Source organism: Dendrobates tinctorius, unplaced genomic scaffold (assembly GCF_039654945.1).
Source record: "Dendrobates tinctorius isolate UK_male_01 unplaced genomic scaffold, ASM3965494v1 ptg000046l, whole genome shotgun sequence".
Lineage (NCBI taxonomy): Eukaryota > Metazoa > Chordata > Amphibia > Anura > Dendrobatidae > Dendrobates > Dendrobates tinctorius.
In genome coordinates, this window is record NW_027361714.1 from 74,131,335 (window position 1) to 74,151,434 (window position 20,100).

General features: G+C 44.2%; 1 protein-coding gene across 2 annotated transcripts in view; it reads left to right on the forward strand.

The window, feature by feature from the left end:
• REV3L (REV3 like, DNA directed polymerase zeta catalytic subunit) overlaps nucleotides 1–20,100 on the forward strand; it is a 266,105-nt gene that overhangs the window by 177,003 nt on the left and 69,002 nt on the right. For both annotated transcript variants that reach the window (XM_073575998.1, XM_073575999.1), the window contains exons 12-13: nucleotides 2,694–2,827; nucleotides 5,748–9,942. In XM_073575998.1, coding sequence (XP_073432099.1) covers nucleotides 2,694–2,827; nucleotides 5,748–9,942 — 4,329 coding nt within the window. The remainder of the gene's footprint in view (nucleotides 1–2,693; nucleotides 2,828–5,747; nucleotides 9,943–20,100) is intronic.

The following is a 20,100-nucleotide window of genomic DNA, read 5'->3' on the forward strand; positions in this document are numbered from 1 at the left end:
AATTTTTTTTTCTTTTTTTTTGTAAAATTTGCTTGAAAGATGTAAAGCATAGTGGAGTAAAAAACGTGGACATTTTTTTTGTACCGATGACAGAAACTATCTATTGCAGCATGTCCAGAGGAGATTAGTATTCAGAGCTCTTCTTGAACTACTGTAAGAAGCACGGCACCACAGAGGTAGGATGGAGAAAGGGCTCCAGGACAGCAGAGAGTACTCTGCTGTGTCAACGTCATTCTTGCTATAGAGCGAAGGAGACAGCGACATGTATCAAAAAAGGCATTATGGGCATGCCTGTGATTAGTTAGAGGTAAATACTGTCTTAAGAACATTTTTTTTAGATGTTTTTGGAAAAAATCTTTGTTAAATGAAAAACCTTTTTTCCGTCCATATATTTTTCTATATGTGACTTCTAGGTGGGAAATATACCAACAGAATGCAAATGTTAGGCTGGGGCTACATGCTGACGTGTTGCGCTGCCAAAAAAGAATCCTGTGCAACAGGTCAGCTATGATTTAGCTACAGTTAGGTCCATATATATTTGGACAGACAACATTTTTCTAATTTTGGTTCTAGACATTAACACAATGAATTTTAAACAAAACAATTCAGATGCAGTTGAAGTTCAGACTTTCAGCTTTCATTTGAGGGTATCCACATTAAAATTGGATGAAGGGTTTAGGAGTTTCAGCTCCTTAACATGTGCCACCCTGTTTTTAAAGGAACCAAAAGTAATTGGACAATTGACTCCAAAGCTATTTCATGGACAGGTGTGGGCAATCCCTTTGTTATGTCATTCATGGTGCTTGCATTTGGAAGGTTTTGCTGTGAAGGAAACATGCGGTCAAAGGAGCTCTTCATGCAGGTGAAACAAGCCATCCTTAAGCTGTAAAAACAGAAAAAACCCATCTGAGAAATTGCTACAACTTTAGGAGTGGCAAAATCTACAGTTTGGTACATCCTGAGAAAGAAAGCACTGGTGAACTCATCAATGCAAAAAGACCTGGGCGCCCACAGAAGACAACAGTGGTGGATGATTGCAGAATAGTCTCCATGGTGAAGAGAAACCGCTTCACAACAGCCAACCAAGTGAACAACACTCTCCAGGAGGTAGGCGTATCAATTTTCAAATCTACCATAAAGAGAAGACTGCATGAAAGTAAATACAGAGGATTCACTGCACGATGCAAGCCACTCGTAAGCATCAAGAATAAAAAGGCTAGACTGGACTTTGCTAAAAAACATCTATAAAAGCCAGCACAGTTCTGGAAGAACATTCTTTGGACAGATGAAACCAAGATCAACCTCTGCCAGAATGATGGAAAAAGAAAAGTATGGTGAAGGTGTGGTACAGCTCATAATCCAAATTCCAAAGCATACCACATCATCTGTAAAACACGGTGGAGGCAGTTTGATGGCTTGGGCATGCATGGCTGCCAGTGGCACTTGGTCACTATTGTTTATTGATGATGTGACACAGGACAGAAGCAGCCGAATGAATTCTGAGGTATTCAGAGCCATACTGTGTGCTCAGATCCAGCCAAATGCAGCCAAACTGATTGGTCGTCGTTTCATACTACAGATGGACAATGACCCAAAACATAAAACCAAAGCAACCCAGGAGTTTAATAAAGCAAAGAAGTGGATTATTCTTGAATGGCCAAGACAGTCACCTGATCTCAACCCAATTGAGCATGCATGTCACTTGTTAAAGACTAAACTTCAGACAGAAAGGCCCACAAACAAACAGCAACTGAAAACCACCGCAGTGAAGGCCTGGCAGAGCATCAAAAAGGAGGAAACACAGCGTCTGGTGATGTCCATGAGTTCAAGACTTCAGGCAGTCAATGCCAACAAAGAGTTTTCAACCAAGTACTTGTCAATGAACATTTTATTTACAATTATTTAATCTGTCCAATTACTTTTGGTCCCTTTAAAAACAGGGTGGCACATGTTAAGGAGCTGAACTCCTACACCCTTCATCCAATTTTAATATGGATACCCTCAAATGAAAGCTGAAAGTCTGAACTTCAACTTCATCTGAATTGTTTTGTTTAAAATTCATTGTGGTAATGTCTAGAACCAAAATTAGAAAAATGTTGTCTCTGTCCAAATATATATGGACCTAACTATTAAAGAAATTGGCCAAATTGCAGATAAGTTGCAGTCACATTTGGCTTGCATTGAAGTCTAATGTGTGTGGTTTGTCGTGTGTGACTTGTGACCAGCGACAGAAAATCCAAAATATTTTTAAACCTTTGTTCTGCAGTTGCAGGAGGTGGTAGAGTACAATGTGACTCAGGAACTCGTTAGATGCGATGTCGCAATGTAACACTACAATTTCACTGTAGCCCTAGTGTAAGGCAGGTAATTATATTTTAAGTGTATCAACTGGCATATTTAGCCTGCCTTGGGACTTTCCCGTTAAGTGAAAATGGGTGAAATTGCATACGAGACCCCTCTCTCTCCCCACTCATTGCTGCTTGGCGCGTTGATTGGTTTACTAGGCCAATAGCAATTGACAGAATGCTGTTAAATAATATGTAGCCAAACTTTCAGTGATGATGTAGTCAAAGCCAAGATTCTGGGTGTAACTTTGTCACTTCACAATTCATTTTGAGTGGTATATTTCTTAATTCTGGTAAGTGTACCTATATAATTTATTGCTACTGAATTGAAAATTACTTCTGTTTTAGCTTTGGCAAAAACATTAATGAAAGCTCGTCTGAAGAGGAGGATTCCACAGACAATGAGATGGAGTGGAGTAATAAAATGTTTCTAGCAGATCTTTCTATACCTCAGTTAGATGGCACAGCTGATGAAAACAGTGGTAAATAGGAATTTTCTTTTGTTTTATGAATATTCACATTTTATAATGTTTATGAAATTAAAAGTTTATTTTTTTTGGCTATAGTAATATCATTGATGCTGTGAGCCCCACATAGCCCAAAACTAAGTCCTTTTAACAGGTCCAAGACCTAGTAATTTTCACTTGTTCGTGACCATGCACATATTAAACATATTTTTTTCTGTGCACCGAGTATTAATAGTTTTAAATGCTTAAAGACTCATTGAGTTACCGTGTTTTCTCGTGTATAAGCTGACCTGAGTATAAGCCGAGGCACCTAATTTTGCCACGAAAAACTGTGAAAATTTATTGACTCGAGTATAAGCTGGATATGCATTGTCCCCTCATCCCTATCCTGGTATGCATGGTTCCTCATCCCCATCCTTGTCTGCATGGCTCCTTATTTTCATCCTTGTCTGCATGGCTCCTTATTCCCATACTTGTCTGCATGGCTCCTTATTCCCATCCTTGTCTGCATGGCTCCTTATTCCCATCCTTGTCTGCATGGCTCCTTATTCCCATCCTTGTCTGCATGGCTCCTTATTCCCATCCTTGTCTGCATGGCTCCTTATTCCCATCCTTGTCTGCATGGCTCCTTATTCCCATCCTTGTCTGCATGGCTCCTTATTCCCATCCTTGTCTGCATGGCTCCTTATTCCCATCCTTGTCTGCATGGCTCCTTATTCCCATCCTTGTCTGCATGGCTCCTTATTCCCATCCTTGTCTGCATGGCTCCTTATTCCCATCCTTGTCTGCATGGCTCCTTATTCCCATCCTTGTCTGCATGGCTCCTTATTCCCATCCTTGTCTGCATGGCTCCTTATTCCCATCCTTGTCTGCATGGCTCCTTATTCCCATCCTTGTCTGCATGGCTCCTTATTCCCATCCTTGTCTGCATGGCTCCTTATTCTCATCCTTGTCTGCATGGCTCCTTATTCTCATCCTTGTCTGCATGGCTCCTTATTCCCATTCTTGTCTGCATGGCTCCTTATTCTCATCCTTGTCTGCATGGTTCCTCATCCCTATCCTTGTATGCCTGGCCACCATGAGAAAAGAATTAAAAAAAGAAAAAAAACAATAAAAAAAACAAAACATCCTACTTACCTTCCCTACGCGCCTTCGCAGCATCTTGTTCCGGTGCCAGCAGCTCCTGCTGCCGGGTGATCACGTGTCCCCACTCATTAAGAGAATGAATATTCACCTCTCTCCACATCAATGGGAGTGGAGAGAGGTAAATATTCATTACCTTAATGAGCGGGCACCCGTGATAGCCCAGCGGCTGTTGGAAGCCGGCAGCTGTAACTGTGCGCGCTGCAAGAGAAATGAATATTCATCGCTGGTGCAGTGAATATTCATTTTGCTTTAGCAGCGGGCACAGTTACAGCTGCAGCCGCCAGCTCCTGCCTCCTGTGACCCGCTGCTCCCCCGCCATGTTCTGGGACTCGTGTATAAGCCGTGTGTGTGTGGGCATTTTCAGCACAAACAATGTGCTGAAAAACTCTGATTATACATGAGTATGTAAGATATTCAAATAACTTTTGCCTATTTTTCCATGATACATGGGACCTAATTATTTGTTGATATTAGAGAAAAGCGTAACATTCTACTTTTAAAGTCGCAAAGGACCACTAGAATATATTTTATTTTAAATTGTTCCCCTTTCCATGCCAATTATTTTTATATATCAGACACACGTTTGTTTTTCAACTGTATTTTTTAATGTTTTTTCTTTAATGTGTTTTTTTTATTTATTTCGTTATGCCCCTTCTAAGGATATAAAAACGTTCAAGGGGAGACTTACATTTTTTTGTATACTGCTGTTTTTTTTTCTCAGTACCCAATGTATTAAGACCCCGTCACACTAAACGATGTCCCAGCGATCCCACCAACGATTCGACATGATGGGATCACAGGGACATCGTTAGGCTGATCGCTGGTGAGCTGTCACATAGACAGCCCCAGCGATCAGGACCAGCGACGCTGGTTTCTAATGTAAACGTCGGGTATCCAGGAGCCGCGCGACTCCTGGATACCCACTGTTTACCTTGGAAACCGGCGTACACGCTGGTTTCCAAGGTAAACATCGGGTATCTAGGAGCCGCGCGACTCCTGGATACCCGACGTTTACATTAGCAACCAGCGTCGCTGATCGCTGGTCTCTCGCTGCCACACGCAGTGATGCGCGCTGGGCAGCGGGAGACCAGCAATCAAAAAACGGCCCAGGCCACTCGAGCACGATCAGCGATAACCGGCAGGGGGCCGGTCGCTGATCCCCGTCACACACCGCGATCTCACTGGCGAGATCGCTGATGTGTCAGAAAATCAGCGATCTCACTAGCGAGATCGCTTAGTGTGACGGGGCCTTTAGCCTGCATAACAGGGCAAATTCGGCATCCTGTCGTCACTGCAGAGCTGATCTGAGTCTGATAAGATCACAGCATGTGGCAATCACATGATGGTAGGACAAAAGGAAGATTCTCTGTTAGTGCTTCTTCAACTGTATAAACGGCACTCATTCAGCTCTGTTTACAGCAATCAGGAAGGCAGAGATGGCAATAAATTATCTCTACCTTCTGTACAGGAAGTCCTGTACATCTTTGCTGTCCATACACTGGAAAAATGCAATCTGCATCTGTTAAAAGGTAAATCTGCAGCAAAATATGCACTAATGTCTGGAATAAGTAGTACTTAATGTGCTATTACAATTAAAACTGTGCCCCCCTTTTTTTTTTGCAATTTTTGAAATGCAATATGTTGAATAAATAGGTCCTGCTTTAAATTTTGCAACTTTTTATCTATAGTAAAGTGGAGCTGATTGCTTATTAAAGTAGAACATGTAAATGTTAACTGATGTATGTTGGTGTAAAAGTTACATATCTTTTATTTATTTATTTTTTTGTAGATAACGCCATGAATAATGAAAGTACTCTTACCCACTCTTCAATTATTGCAAAGAGCAAGTTGTCAATAAAAACCTCCATCTTTCACAAAGATGCTGCTTCCTTGGAGCCACAATCTTCTGCCAAAACCGCATTCCAGTGTCAGCACTCAAGTGCCCTTTCATCTCCTCACGTGTTAAAAAAAGAGGGTTTGATAGAGGAGCTCTCCCAGTCACCTCTGGAAAAGGGAGCTGAACTTTCTGTCCACACTTTCACAAATGATAGCACTTATAGTATAAAATATCCAGCACCTTTTAACAGTTCTGTTCATTCAGATATCCTCCATAAAGATGTAGGGATGAATGACATTGTCTCTATTCCAGCAAGTGACACCTCTGTCTATGAGGATGGGATTTCCTCAGTAAATAGACATCTGCAGTGCAGGAAATTCACCAGCATTAGAAAAGAAAAGGATGCTGCTTCCTTTTTGCATTTGAACCGACATGGCAGTGAAGGTGCTTTGGATAGAACGCATCGAAATTTCACAGAACTGATTAATAACAAAGCTAAAAAACCTGCCGACATAAGCGATAAATGTAATGTTCCTCCACACAGCTTTGCTCATACAGCCTTAACTGAAAATTGTGATAGGACTGTAGATGCTGATACTAATGAAGGAAGCCTTAATAAAATGAAGGTACGATATGAAGAATTTCAGGAACATAATACTGAAGCAACTGGTGTTAACCAGCAGGTGACCCATTACAAATTTTTTCCTAGCGTTGTCCTTTCAAATTGTTTGAACCGGCCAAAAAAAGCTACAGCGATGTCTTGCAAAGTTCAACAGCCTAAGAAACCATCAAGATTAAAGCTATCAAAAAAGATAAAAGGCTCTGTAAGTAAGGAACAGGTAAATGTCGCAGTGGACCGTCAAGGAGATAAAATACACAATACAAAAAGTGATGATGTGCAAGAACATCTGAATGCATTGAAACAAGACAATATGGACTCTTCTGATGCCCAGGGCTCTGTCGGTTTAAATGAAATCGAACTGGTAAAAGACAGCAGCTATGCTCCAGGGAATGCTTGTAGCAAAAGTCCTCCTGATGTCGACAGGGTACCATTCTGTGACATCGCTGTCATGATGGATGATGGTGCATTTCAAGGAAACACATGTGAAATGAATAGCTTTGAATGTCAATTTGAAGAGGGCAATGTAGAGTCGGACCCTTCATCAGCACTTTATGGAAATAAATATACTTTAAGAGCAAAAAGGAAAGTCAATTTTGAAAGTGAAGATGGGGAGTCAAACCTGGGTGTAAGCAATTCAAAAATTAATCTACCTCAGTCTGTCGAAGCCAATGAATATGCAGGTAATCCTCAAAAGTCACGCAAACGTAGAAAGGTATCTAATAAGTTACCACCAATAATTATAAAATATATAATCATTAATAGATTTAAAGGCAGAAAAAATATGCAGGTAAAATTAGAAAAGTTAGATCCTAGTGAAGATCGTGTAATATTAACAGATCAAAAACTGGAGTTCTATAATAAAATGGCACCTTTAAAAGAATTTTGGCCTAAAGTGCCAGACTCCCCAGCAACCAAATACCCACTATGCCCCGTATTACCAAAGAAGAACAACAAGAGAAAAACAAAACCGAAATCTGCTAAGAAAAAGCCAGGGAAGGTCCCAAAGTCGCAGAGTCAAGTTCTTAATCGCCCCCTACCTCTACGTAGAAGAAAAGCTTGTAGTTTTCTCACACCTCCAATGCCATCTTATAATGTCGAAACAGAAGATTGTGATACTGACTACAAGGATGTGATGTCGAAATTGGGCTTTCTTACTGAAAGAAGTCCAAGCCCAATACATATGTCTCCACCACGTTGCTGGTCACCAACAGACCCAGAAGCTGAGGAGCTGAAGCGGAGTCCTGTTGAAGATACCCCTCTCTTTAAAGCATATAATTTAACTGCAGGAAAGAAAGAAGGTGAACTTTGTACCAAAAAAAGGCAACGAAAAGCCCAATCAAGTAAAACCAGAAAGAAGAGTACTTTAAGCCCTCCCACACTGAGCAAACAAGGAAACAAAGTTATTCAACTTGAGTTAGTCAAAGACCGAAAAAGACAAAAGGGGAAACCTAGGCAGAAAAAGAGTGAAAAGGCACCAAGAAAACATACGAAAATTAAAGGCCGAAATAAGATAACAAATATTGAAACTGCTGGATCAGAACTTTTGATTCAAGATCAGTCTGGTAGCCCAGTAGATGAAACCACTAAACAAACATCTGGTACTCTGTCATCAGATTTTACTTTGTCTGGATTTTCTCCCGGGCATGTTCACTCTACACAGCTCTCATCTTCCGACAACCAGGAAGACTTTCAGGAAAGCACACAATCTTTCAGTAGTACTGCTTCTTCTCTTAACTCTCGAAACAATACCATTGTTCCAAAGGAGATTAATTTTTCATCATCACCTTTGCCATTAAATCAAGGCACAGATTCTTACAAGATAAATAATTTAAAAGCACCAGGCCCAAATGTGTTTCAAACAAAAGAATTGAGTACAGCTCAAAATAAGATATCAAATTCCATTATTCGCCCTTCTCAGGTAATACAGAATGCACAGTTTTCCTTAACGTGTACTCCTTTTACTCAAGAGGAGGATCCCACAGAAGTGCAGAAAAGGCTTTTGGCATCTGTTGTAAAATTACGCGACACCCAAAGTGCACCTGATGCTATGCTTTTTGAGAAATTACAGTCAAAACTTTTGCCATGCACGATGAACAGCCAGCAGCAGATGACAAGTAACCAGGATCAGGGCAAACGGAGCGATTTAAAATCCTCTTCAGAAACTCCATTACCCAGAAGTTCTTTGGTAACTTCTTTAAGGAACCCTATCAGAATGTCAACTTGGAAACAAAAAGGTGAGTTGTTTGATGGAACACCGTTCACTCCTCATAAATTTAATCAAAATTGTTTACCTGAGATATTTTCTTGCACCAAAGCAACTAAAAAAACGTTAAAACAAAGTCCTTCACAAGGAATTGTAGATGCACATTGTGGAATCGCTGTCCTGAAGGAATTGTTCCACAAAAAGCAAGAGAAAGAAAAGGCAGCTGCATCAGAAGAATCCAGTGCTAATCTAAAAGGCAGTCAATCATCTTTGGTTGAACCAAAGTGTACTAGTAAGAAATCACAATGCCGAGCACCCAACAAAAAACCAAGGGCACCTCGTAACACAAAGCCAAAGGCAGCCAAGAATTTGAAATCTGTGCCTGTAAAATATCAAACTGAGCGCCAAATAAAAAGTACATTGTCTGATGGAAGTTCTGCGATTTTTGCTGACCCTGGTTTTGTGAGCTGCTATGCACTTGAAGATAGTTTATCTCCTGAGCATAACTACAATTTCGATATCAATGCCGTAGGGCAAACTGGTCTCTGCAGTTTATACACCGGGAGTCAGTTTATTCCAGCTGATCAAAATTTGCCCCAGAAATTTTTGAGTGATCCCGTTCCTACGAGTTCCCTGGAAAATGACCGAATGAAGCAGGAGAGCAAGCAAACCGATCACAAAATTGTCCGTAGTGCTTCAGAACACAAAGTGCTTTTGAGACCTAGCTCCCTTAACCCTGAGTTGTTTGAAAAATCTTCCATTGACAATAAGCAAAGCCCTTTGGTTAACCAACTTAAAAATAGATTATTTGCTCAAAGTTTTCACCATCCAACATCAGTGGACCCAGTTTTTACTCAGCTGTCTGAGGATTTAGAGAATCATGAATGTAAGCTGGGTAGCCAAGAACTTTTCAGAAATGCCTCCTTTAACATAGCGCAATCTAAATGGATTCATACTGATGTAAGTACTGAGAAAAAAGACACAGCTCTGAATGCTGGCCACCCATCCAGTTCCAGTTCATCCTCTACTGGACTTGCTTCCTCCCCTGACATTGACTTTATAGATGGAGATTTAGAACTATACATTTCTAGACATAGTGGTGGATTGACACCCACTCCTGACAGTTCTCCAAGATCCATGAGTTCTCCGTCTCAGTCCAAGAATGGTAGTGCTACACCTCGACCAGTGCACATTTTAAAACCACTAATGTCTCCACCTAGTCGGGAAGAAATAATGACAACTCTAATGGACCATGACCTGATGGAAACTATTTATCAAGAACCATTTTTCAGCAACCCTTCTGATGCTCCTGAAAAACCAAGGTAAGCATATCAACAGACGTGTGTGTGTGTGTGTGCGCGCGCGTAAAAGAACATGTACCTTTGTTTCCTACAAGCCTACGTACACTTTTTTTCCTAATTCTGAATTACTTTTAACTACTTCATAAAAGATAGTAAAAAACACACACAAAAGAATACATTTTTAAACTTGTGCTTCTTAGTCTGCTGAGCTTTAAGTGTAAAATGACAGAATATAGGGATTTATAAAGGGAAACTGGTTATATGATGGAGCAGTTGAAAATTAGACCCCTTGTCAAAAGAGGGTTCACACAACTTTTTTGTGGGTGTATTTTCTTGTATTATGTCTGTAATTTTTGGCCTTAGAATAACCGCAAAACTTGAACTAAGATTAGAAGCATGAAATATGCCTATGATGCTACATCTTGAAAACTAAATACAAAAATGTTATTGTTTTATAAAATGTTTCATTCTTGAAATGGTTCTCCGAGAAGTAATCCAAGGTGGCAGCCATCACCTATTTCAGGGTTCAAACCATCCTAGCCATGCAATTGGACACAAGAACAGACACAGACAGAACAGGGCCCCTGTGTAAGAACAGTATATGGGCCCCTTGCAGTCCAGTATCTCATCATAATGAACAACTCCACCTACTTTGGAGGTGGAAGCTCTTCCCCTCACTTAGTGGACCACCATGCCGCTGCAAGGGTTGTATGAATGGTATATCTCCCCTGATGAGAAGGTTGCAGCTTGAAGAAACCCTGCTGGAGACCCATCTCCAGAGCGTCTCTGTATTCTTCTGTTACATCAGTGCAGGTGGGCTCACTGATCAGAGTGTGCTTTTTTTTTTTTTTCTCCTGGTCTGTGTGCCATTGTAAACCTGTCAGGCTGAGTAAGCAATTAAGTTATGCTCCTTCATGATGCTGCTCCTCAGCCTGACAGTCGAGACACAGCGTTTCTTCATGCTGTAACCCAGAGATCCCCAACCTGTAGCTCGGGAGCCACATGTGGCTTGCAATCCCATGAAATTGTGGCTTGCAACTGTCTGCCAGCTTGGTGCATTAGCTCCTGGTCTATCAAACATGTATGAAGATTACATCTCAAAATGGTGAATTTTGTAAGTAGCCCTGCAGAAGACCTGGATGCACATATACTGGTCTTAGGGGTTTAGAGATGTTTTAGGTATGGTACACTGGAGGATGATACTACCTGTTAGAGGAGGTGCTCGAAGCTGGATGTGACAGTGTGTTGGGAGTCCTTGATGGGAGAATACTGAATGGGGGTACTGCAGGAACCCCTGGATCTCAGTGTACTGCTTTGGAGTGATTTCTGTGGAAAACTTTGGTTATCATTATACCTCGGCTCATATACAAAAAAATCAATCCTTAAAAGATACTTTATTGACCAATCATTAAAAAGTTTTCAAAACTTGAAGTTTTGATAACTTTTTAATGATTGGTCAAAAAAGTATCTTTTAAGGATTGATTTTTTTGTATATGAGCCGTTGAATAATTAATCCAGAATTATATTTATTAAGAATTTTTGTTATTATACCTGTAATGGGGGCTTTGGTTGACACTACTTTGAAGGGGGTGGGATCTGGATGTGGCTCGCAACCCCCTCTTAGAGCTGAATGTGGCTTGCGACCCCCTCTCAGTGCTGAATGTGGCTCTCAAGGTCGGAAAGGTTGGGGACCACTGCTGTAACCCATAATAATATGTGCTTAGGTAATGGTGCAGCCTAAAATAGGTGGTGGTGGTGGCCATCATCTTAAATTCTCAGAGAAGCCCTTTAAGTGCCATGAACAAGGAGCGATAATTGCATCAAAGATCTTTCAGAGAATAAACAATAATTTTCAAGTTTATACTTTTCCAGTAATTTAACAACCAATAAGAATTCTTTCATATCATGTAAGTCATGTTTTGTTTTGCTTTTCCAGGACGTCCACCTGACAGCACCATGGAGGACGTCCTCCTCCTCCTTACAGGGACAGGAAAGCACCCCCTCTCCCTCAGTGTTTTTTTCCTGTCCCTGCACGGAGGGACACACGAGAACTTACCGGAGGGGCTCAGGGGATCGTGCGGCCAGTCCAAGCCTTCCCCTGTCAAGAGGTCCCGGGGCTGAAACTCTCCGATGGGGAGTCCCTCTGCTCCAAAGGCCAGGAGCAGGACGATGCGCCTGGAGGGAGCCGTTCCTCCCTATGGGAGGCTCTCGGCTCCAGGACTCACCGCCATAGCAGGCGAGGGTCGGCTCCCCGCAGGCGGCTGGCCGAGCGGGCACCGGCAGAAGGATGGCGCAGTCGGCGCTGGGCTCCAGCAGCGCCATGACAGGCGGAGGTCGGGCCCACGCAGGCGGCGCGCCGAGCGCCCGCAGGATGGAGGTTAGCGCCGGGAGACGGCTCCAACAGACCGCCATAGCAGGGGGGGCGGTTCCCTGCAAGCGGCTGGCTGAGCGGGCACCGGGGATAAAAGCAGAGCGCGGTCGCGCGCAGGAGCAGCCGGAGGAAGTGGAGGAGGCGGCCTATCGCGAGAGGTCGCGCGTCACATCCGGTGACGTCACACGCCGGCTTTGAATCCGGGGCGCACGCTCCTGAGGTCCACAGCGCTCTGCAGAATCGTGCCAGGATGGAAGGCAACACTCCAGCAGGTGGAGGGGTAAGTGCGCACAGCGCAGACCACCCTCCCCCACCCATCCTCACAGCCCAGATCTGAGTAGGTGCCCCTTCTGTATTATTAGGAGAAGGGAACCCCGGCAGAATCCCCCTCGGGGGTGAAGGACCCGGCAAAGGCCACCTCCAAATCAGTCCGATGCCCCGTATGCAGGGTAAAGCTGCCAGACACCTATAACAAGACCTTATGCGGACCCTGTACCTCAAGGGTCATAGGCGAGGAACAGCCATCCCTTCTTGCCGAAATGAGATCCCTGATAAGGGAGGAAGTTCAGGCCTCTACAGCCAGCTTCACACGGCGTCAGTCCCCCAGCCCAGGGCCGAGTCGCAAGCGTCCAAGGTGGGAAGCAGACCCAGTATCGGAAGCAAGCCCTAGCGAGGAGTCCGACTTCCGGGATTCAGATCAGGAGGAAGAAGGTGAGATCCTGGGGGATAGACAGGATCAGAGCAGGAAGTACCTGTTCAGACTGGAGGACATGGACGAGTTGGTCCAGGCAGTCAGAAATACGATGCAGATAGAGGAAGTCCCTAAACCACAGTCCAGACAGGACTTAATGTTTGGAGGACTAGTGGCCCGGAAACAGGTAGTGTTCCCCGTAAGTGAACACATCAAAACAATGGTCCAGGAGGAGTGGAAAGAGGCAGAGCGTCGGTTGATACTCTCCCGAGACTTTAAAAATAGACTGCCTTTCGATCCCAAGGAAACACGGGCATGGGAGGAAGTCCCTAAAATAGATGTTCCAGTCGCCAAGGTTACCAAAAAGACGGCCATCCCATTCGAGGACTCATCAGGTCTGCGAGACCCGATGGATAGGAAGGCGGACCTCCTGTTAAAAAGAACATGGGAGACATCGGCGGCTCTTATTAGGGCCAACATAGCAGCCACCTCGGTGGCCAGGTCTATGTTTTTGTGGATGGGGCAGTTGGAGGAACACCTAACCAACAAAACCACAAGATCAGAGATCCTAACATCACTTTCTCTCATGAAATCAGCCACGGCGTTCCTGTCGGATACGTCGGCTGAATCCGTAAGGTTTGCAGCCAGAAATAGATCCCTCTCTAATGCGGCCCGGAGAGCAGTCTGGCTTAAATCCTGGTCGGGGGATAACGCTTCTAAGACAAAGCTATGCGCCATCCCCTTCTCGGGCCTGAGGGTATTTGGTCCAGCCCTAGATAACATTCTGGAGCTTGTGTCCGATAAAAATAAAGGATTCCCGGAGGAAAAACCCAGGCGGCCCCAGTCCTTTCGGAGAGGCTCCTTCTCCAGGAGACAGACTGACTTCAGAGGCCGGGCAAGGTCCAATAGAAGCTCCTATAAGGGCTCCTTCAGCCAAGGTGGGAGGAACAGGGGTCCCTCATTCACATCAACATCTAGATCGAGGAGGCAATGACGCCATAGGTATTGGGGGAGACTTCGCAGCAAACTGGTCCCGAGTCACCCACAATCCGTGGGTCCTCAGAACCATCGCGGAAGGCTACAGTATAGAGCTTTATTCACCTCCCCCCGACAGATATATTGCCCCCACTGTCGTCCTGGAGGACTCCGCAATGTGGACGGATCTACAGGACATGGTAAACTCAGAGGTCATAATATCAGTTCCCTCCGACGGAAAGAGGAAGAGGGCACTACTCTTCCCTGTTTTCGATAACAAAACAATCCGGCGAGGCCCGTACCATCATAAACTTGAAACCACTAAATGCCTGGGTCAGGTACAAGAGATTCCGGATGGAATCGATCCGATCCGCAATCCTCCTAATGGACAGGGACGCCGTCATGTGCACCCTAGACCTAAAAAAGGCATACTACCAGGTCCCTATCCATCCCTCATCCCAGAGCCCACTAAGGTTCGCGGTCAGTTTACCAGCCCGGACCTGCCACTTCCAGTTCCAGTGTCTTCCATTCGGGTTGGCCTCAGCTCCCAGAATCTTTACAAAACTGGTGGTAGAGGTGGTGGCCTACCTGAGAGATCAGGGTATTGTGATCATTCCATACCTGGACGACTTCCTACTGGTGGCAAGATCCAAAGAAGCGCTCATTCGAGACAGGATCCGAGCAACTACCGTATTGGAGTTCCTTGGCTGGGTGATCAATTGGGAGAAGTCGGACCTCAGGCCAGACACCAGAAAAGTATTCCTCGGAGTCCTTCTAGACTCAGCCGACAGAATATCCTGGCTACCCGAGCAGAAGCAGAGGACTATTCAGGCCAGAACCAGAGACCTGTTGAGGCGTCAATGCTCCATAAGAGAGGCAATGGAGGTCTTGGGCCTCATGACAGCCTGCATCCAGTGTGTCCAATGGGCCCAATTCCACTCGAGATTATTACAGAGAGTGATCCTCGCAAAGTGGAACAGAAGTCAGGCGTCGCTAGACAAACCCCTAAGGATGCCAGAACGAGTGAAGGAGTCCCTCCGGTGGTGGACACAGTCCAGAAACCTTCAAGTGGGTGTACAATGGACAACCTCTCCATACGTGGTAGTCACCACAGACGCCAGTGCGTGGGAATGGGGAGCCCACATAGAAGGGAAGATCTTCCAAGGGGAATGGCCAGTAGGCATCAGGACCAGATCCTCCAATTTCAGAGAGCTCTTCGCGGTCTGGGAAGCGTTGCGGAGGAACCAGTCGGTACTAAAGAATCGTCACGTCCGCATATTATCCGACAATATAACGGCAGTGGCATTCCTGAAGCACCAGGGAGGGACCAGACATCAACCACTACAGGCCCTAGCGGAAAAAATATTCGCTTGGGCGGAACGAACAGTCCAATCTGTGACCGCAGTACACCTAGAAGGTTCTCAGAACGAAGTAGCCGACTACTTGAGCAGACAACGGATCCACCCGACAGAGTGGGAACTGAACGTAGAAATCTTCGACCATCTTTGTCAGCGTTGGGGGACCCCCAGTATGGATCTTTTTGCAAGCAGAAAGAACTCGAAGGTCCCCAGATTCTACTCCCTGAATCCAGCGGACCACCCAGAAGGCGTAGACGCCCTGAGCCAGACTTGGAGAGAATCCCTCTCTTATGCGTTCCCACCACTGGCTCTCATACCAGCAGTGCTCAGAAAGATACGCGAGGACCACGCGAGAGTGATGTTGATCGTTCCATACTGGCCGAAGAGAAGCTGGTTTCCCCTTCTAGGAGCCATGGCAGTGGGAAATCCAGTCGACCTACCCCCGTGGAAGGACATCATCCACCAGGGCCCGATCCACCTATCGGCTTGGATCCTGAGAGGGACATCCTGAAGGCAAAGGGATTGTCGGATCAGGTCATATCCACCCTACAGGCCAGTAGGAAACCAGTGACATCCGCAATCTATTGAAAGATATGGAAAAGATTCTGTCTGGAGGGTGGCAGGTCTGATCTTGTGGCAGGCACCCCTGACCTCCCTAACATACTAAGTTTTTTGCAGGCAGTTTTTAATAAAGGCCTTAAGCCCAGCACTCTAAAGGTCCAGGTTTCAGCCTTGAGCGCCTTCTTTGATTACCAGTTAGCTTCACATCCCTGGATAATAAGATTTATATGAGCCACACAGCGCCTGCGCCCCACGATTAGGCAGCTCACCCCGCCTTGGGACCTGGGCCTGGTACTTCGGTTTCTCTGTTCAGACCCCTACGCTCTCGGTGAGAAGATAACCATCCCTGCTCTCACTCGTAAAACGGCCTTCCTAGTAGCCATTACCACGGCCAAAAGAATAGGGGAGATCCAAGCCCTGTCCACTAAGGACCCATATCTCCAGATAAGAGAGGACCGTATAATCTTAAGGTTAGACCCGGCATTTACCCCAAAAGTAGCCTCTCCAAAAAATCTAAACCAGGAGGTAGTTACCATCTTTCTATGATAATCCCCGTAATAAAAAGGAGCAGCGTCTTCACTCGCTGGATGTGAGGCACGCAGTTATAGACTACCTAGAGGCCACCAATAGCTGGCGCATCGACCCGAACCTGTTCATCCTTTTTGGGGGTAGAAATAAGGGGAAGAGGGCCTCTAAGGAGTCCATCGCGCGTTGGATTACCTCAGTAATCTCGGACGCCTACCAAGCTGAAGGCGCCAACCCGCCAGATTCCATAAAAGCCCACTCTACGAGGGTGGTATCGGCCTCATGGGCCGAACGGGCGGGGGGCGTCGGTTGATCAGATCTGTAGAGCAGCAACCTGGGCCAGTCTTAATACATTCTGCAAGCACTACAAGCTTGATGTGTTAGCTGGTCAACAGACCGCATTTGGGAGAAAGGTTCTCCAGGCGGTAATCCCACCCTGAGGAGGTGCTTTGGTACTCTCCATGGTGCTGTCAGGTGGACGTCCTGGAAAATAGGTATTAGACCTACCGGTAATGATGTTTCCAGGAGTCCATCCTGACAGCACGGGTAGTTCCCTCCCGGTTGTGTTATACTACAATGTATTATGTTATGTCATATGCTGTAATATGATTGTTTCATTAAACTGTTTCTAGCATCATCCACCTTGTGGTACTTGTTAAATCACTGAGGGAGAGGGGGTGGGACATGACCTTTTAACCTCTCGTGTGCTTTCCTGTCGCTGTAAGGAGGAGGAGGACGTCCTCCATGGTGCTGTCAGGATGGACTCCTGGTAACATCATTACCGGTAGGTCTAATACCTATTTTTTGCATAGCGGTAGTTGGTTTCTTATAAAGTATTTGTATTACTGACACTGTACAAAACTAGAAATGTTTTCTTGCTGAACATAGCACCAGTGTCCATGCGATAACAGTCACTGTGAATACAAATCTACTGTAATCCTTTATTACTCCAAGAAAACAAACACACCAATTACAATAAAAACAATTAAAAAGCAAAACACAGACACATTTTGCTGGCGTAACATGTGGGGTTCATTGCCTCTCCCTCCTTTTCATCAATATCTAGGGTAATATCAAAAGGTCACATGTTTATTTGTATTCTTGATCTGGATCTTTTGATTGTATGTTTGGACGTTTTGCATTTTTAGAATTTTTCTATATTGGGACTCCTTTTGTTTTTATATACTTCACATGTTGATATTTTTTCTTAGAAATATTTCTCCTGCATATTATTGAATATTTTGGAGTAAGTGCATACTTGTCGTCATCTTCACAGTTCCTTGATGATAAAGAAACTGTGGTGTGTTTTCCAAAAGATTTCTCTGTGTGGTGTGTTTTCCAAAAAGCTTTCCGTGTTTTGCCTTTTATTTTTTTTATTGCAGTTGGTGTAATGTTTGATTGCTTGGATTAATAAAGCATTATATTTGTATTCTGAATGTATCTTATCTTACGGATACTGATGCTCTTTTTTTTGTGTAAATCAAGTTTATTGAAATAATTATACAATACAGAATCCAGGCTTATTGTACGGTATATAAGAAAGCATATAATCCACATCAGCATCAGATTATCAACTGTAGGATATAAATGATAGCTGTATCATTTCTATTGTAATAAAACTTGCTAAACTGAGAAACAATCAATATATTGATGGATTTATAGAGCAGTCAATAAAAGGATATTGGAATGTTTGTGAAAGAAAGTTATTTATACAACCTTAACATGAAAATGAAGAGAAAGGAGAAAGGAAACAGGAGGGAAAGAAGAAAAGAGAGGGGAGGGGATTAAATGATCGTAAAAAATAAGAATTACAATTTCGAAATGGGATTGAGGCATTCCCTAGACCCGGAAGGCCATTGATCCCCCGATCACTCCGATGGGAGTCAAGATCCAGGAAGACCATCCAGGAACCCAGGGCGCCCCGAATACCATCCAGTCAAATCAAAGGGGTGTTCATGTATTGAAAAGAGTCATCAGTGTCCCGATACCCAAACCTCCAGCCCATTTTTAACTCTAAAAACAAGCCAGGGAGCCCAAGTGTCATAGACTCTGTCCGTGTTGCCAACTATTTGGCATATCATTTGCTCCATTCTATAGATATCGTTAAGCTCAGCGACAAACTCAGAACGAGAAGGTGACTTTACCTGTTTCCAATATCTGGGGATCAAGTTTCTGACAGCTGTAAGGAAATGTCTAAGAAGACCTTTTTTGAATTTGGAAGCTGAGATGTCACTCAAGGACAATAATGCAGTTTCCATTGTGGGTCTAATATTGATATTAGACAATCTATTATGTAGGTAAAAAATTGCTGACCACAAGTTTTTGACAGTGCCACCATATATAAGTAAATGTGCCCACCTCATTTAGGCATCTCCAACAAGTATCCGGGACTACTGGGAATACATTTGTGGCCAAAAGTAATGACACCCCTGCAATTCTGTCAGTTAATACTCAGTTTCTTTCTGAAAATGATTGCAATCACAAATTCTTTGGTATTATCTTCATTTAATTTGTCTTAAATGAAAAAACACAAAGAATGAAGCAAAAAGCAAAACATTGATCATTTCACACAAAACTCCAAAAATGGGCCAGACAAACGTATTAGCACCCTCAGCCTAATACTTGGTTGCACAACCTTTAGCCAAAATAACTGCGACCAACCGCTTCCGGTAACCATCAATGAGTTTCTTACAATGCTCTGCTGGAATTTTAGACCATTCTTCTTTGGCAAACTGCTCCAGGTCCCTGATATTTGAAGGGTGCCTTCTCCAAACTGCCATTCTTAGATCTCTCCACAGGTGTTCTATGGGATTCAGGTCTGGACTCATTGCTGGCCACCTTAGAAGTCTCCAGTGCCTTCTCTCAAACCATTTTCTAGTGCTTTTTGAAGTGTGTTTTGGGTCATTGTCCTGCTGGAGGACCCATGACCTCTGAGGGAGACCCAGCTTTCTCACACTGGGCCCTACATTATGCTGCAAAATTTGTTGGTAGTCTTCAGACTTCATAACGCCATGCACACGGTCAAGCAGTCCAGTGCCAGAGGCAGCAAAGCAACCCCAAAACATCAGGGAACCTCCGCCATGTTTGACTGTAGGGACCGTGTTCTTTTCTTTGAATGCCTCTTTTTTTCTCCTGTAAACTCTATGTTGATGCCTTTGCCCAAAAAGCTCTACTTTTGTCTCATCTGACCAGAGAACATTCTTCCAAAACGTTTTAGGCTTTTTCAGGTAAGTTTTGGCAAACTCCAGCCAGGCTTTTTTACGTCTCGGGGTAAGAAGTGGGGTCTTCCTGGGTATCCTACCATACAGTCCCTTTTCATTCAGACGCCGACGGATAGTACGGGTTGACATTGTTGTACCCTCGGACTGCAGGGCAGCTTGAACTTGTTTGGATGTTAGTCGAGGTTCTTTATCCAACATCCGCACAATCTTGCGTTGAAATCTCTTGTCAATTTTTCTTTTCCGTCCACATCTAGGGAGGTTAGCCACAGTGCCATGGGCTTTAAACTTCTCGATGACACTGCGCACGGTAGACACAGGAACATTCAGGTCTTTGGAGATGGACTTGTAGCCTTGAGATTGCTCATGCTTCCTCACAATTTGGTTTCTCAAGTCCTCAGACAGTTCTTTGGTCTTCTTTCTTTTCTCCATGCTCAATGTGGTACACACAAGGACACAGGAAAGAGGTTGAGTCAACTT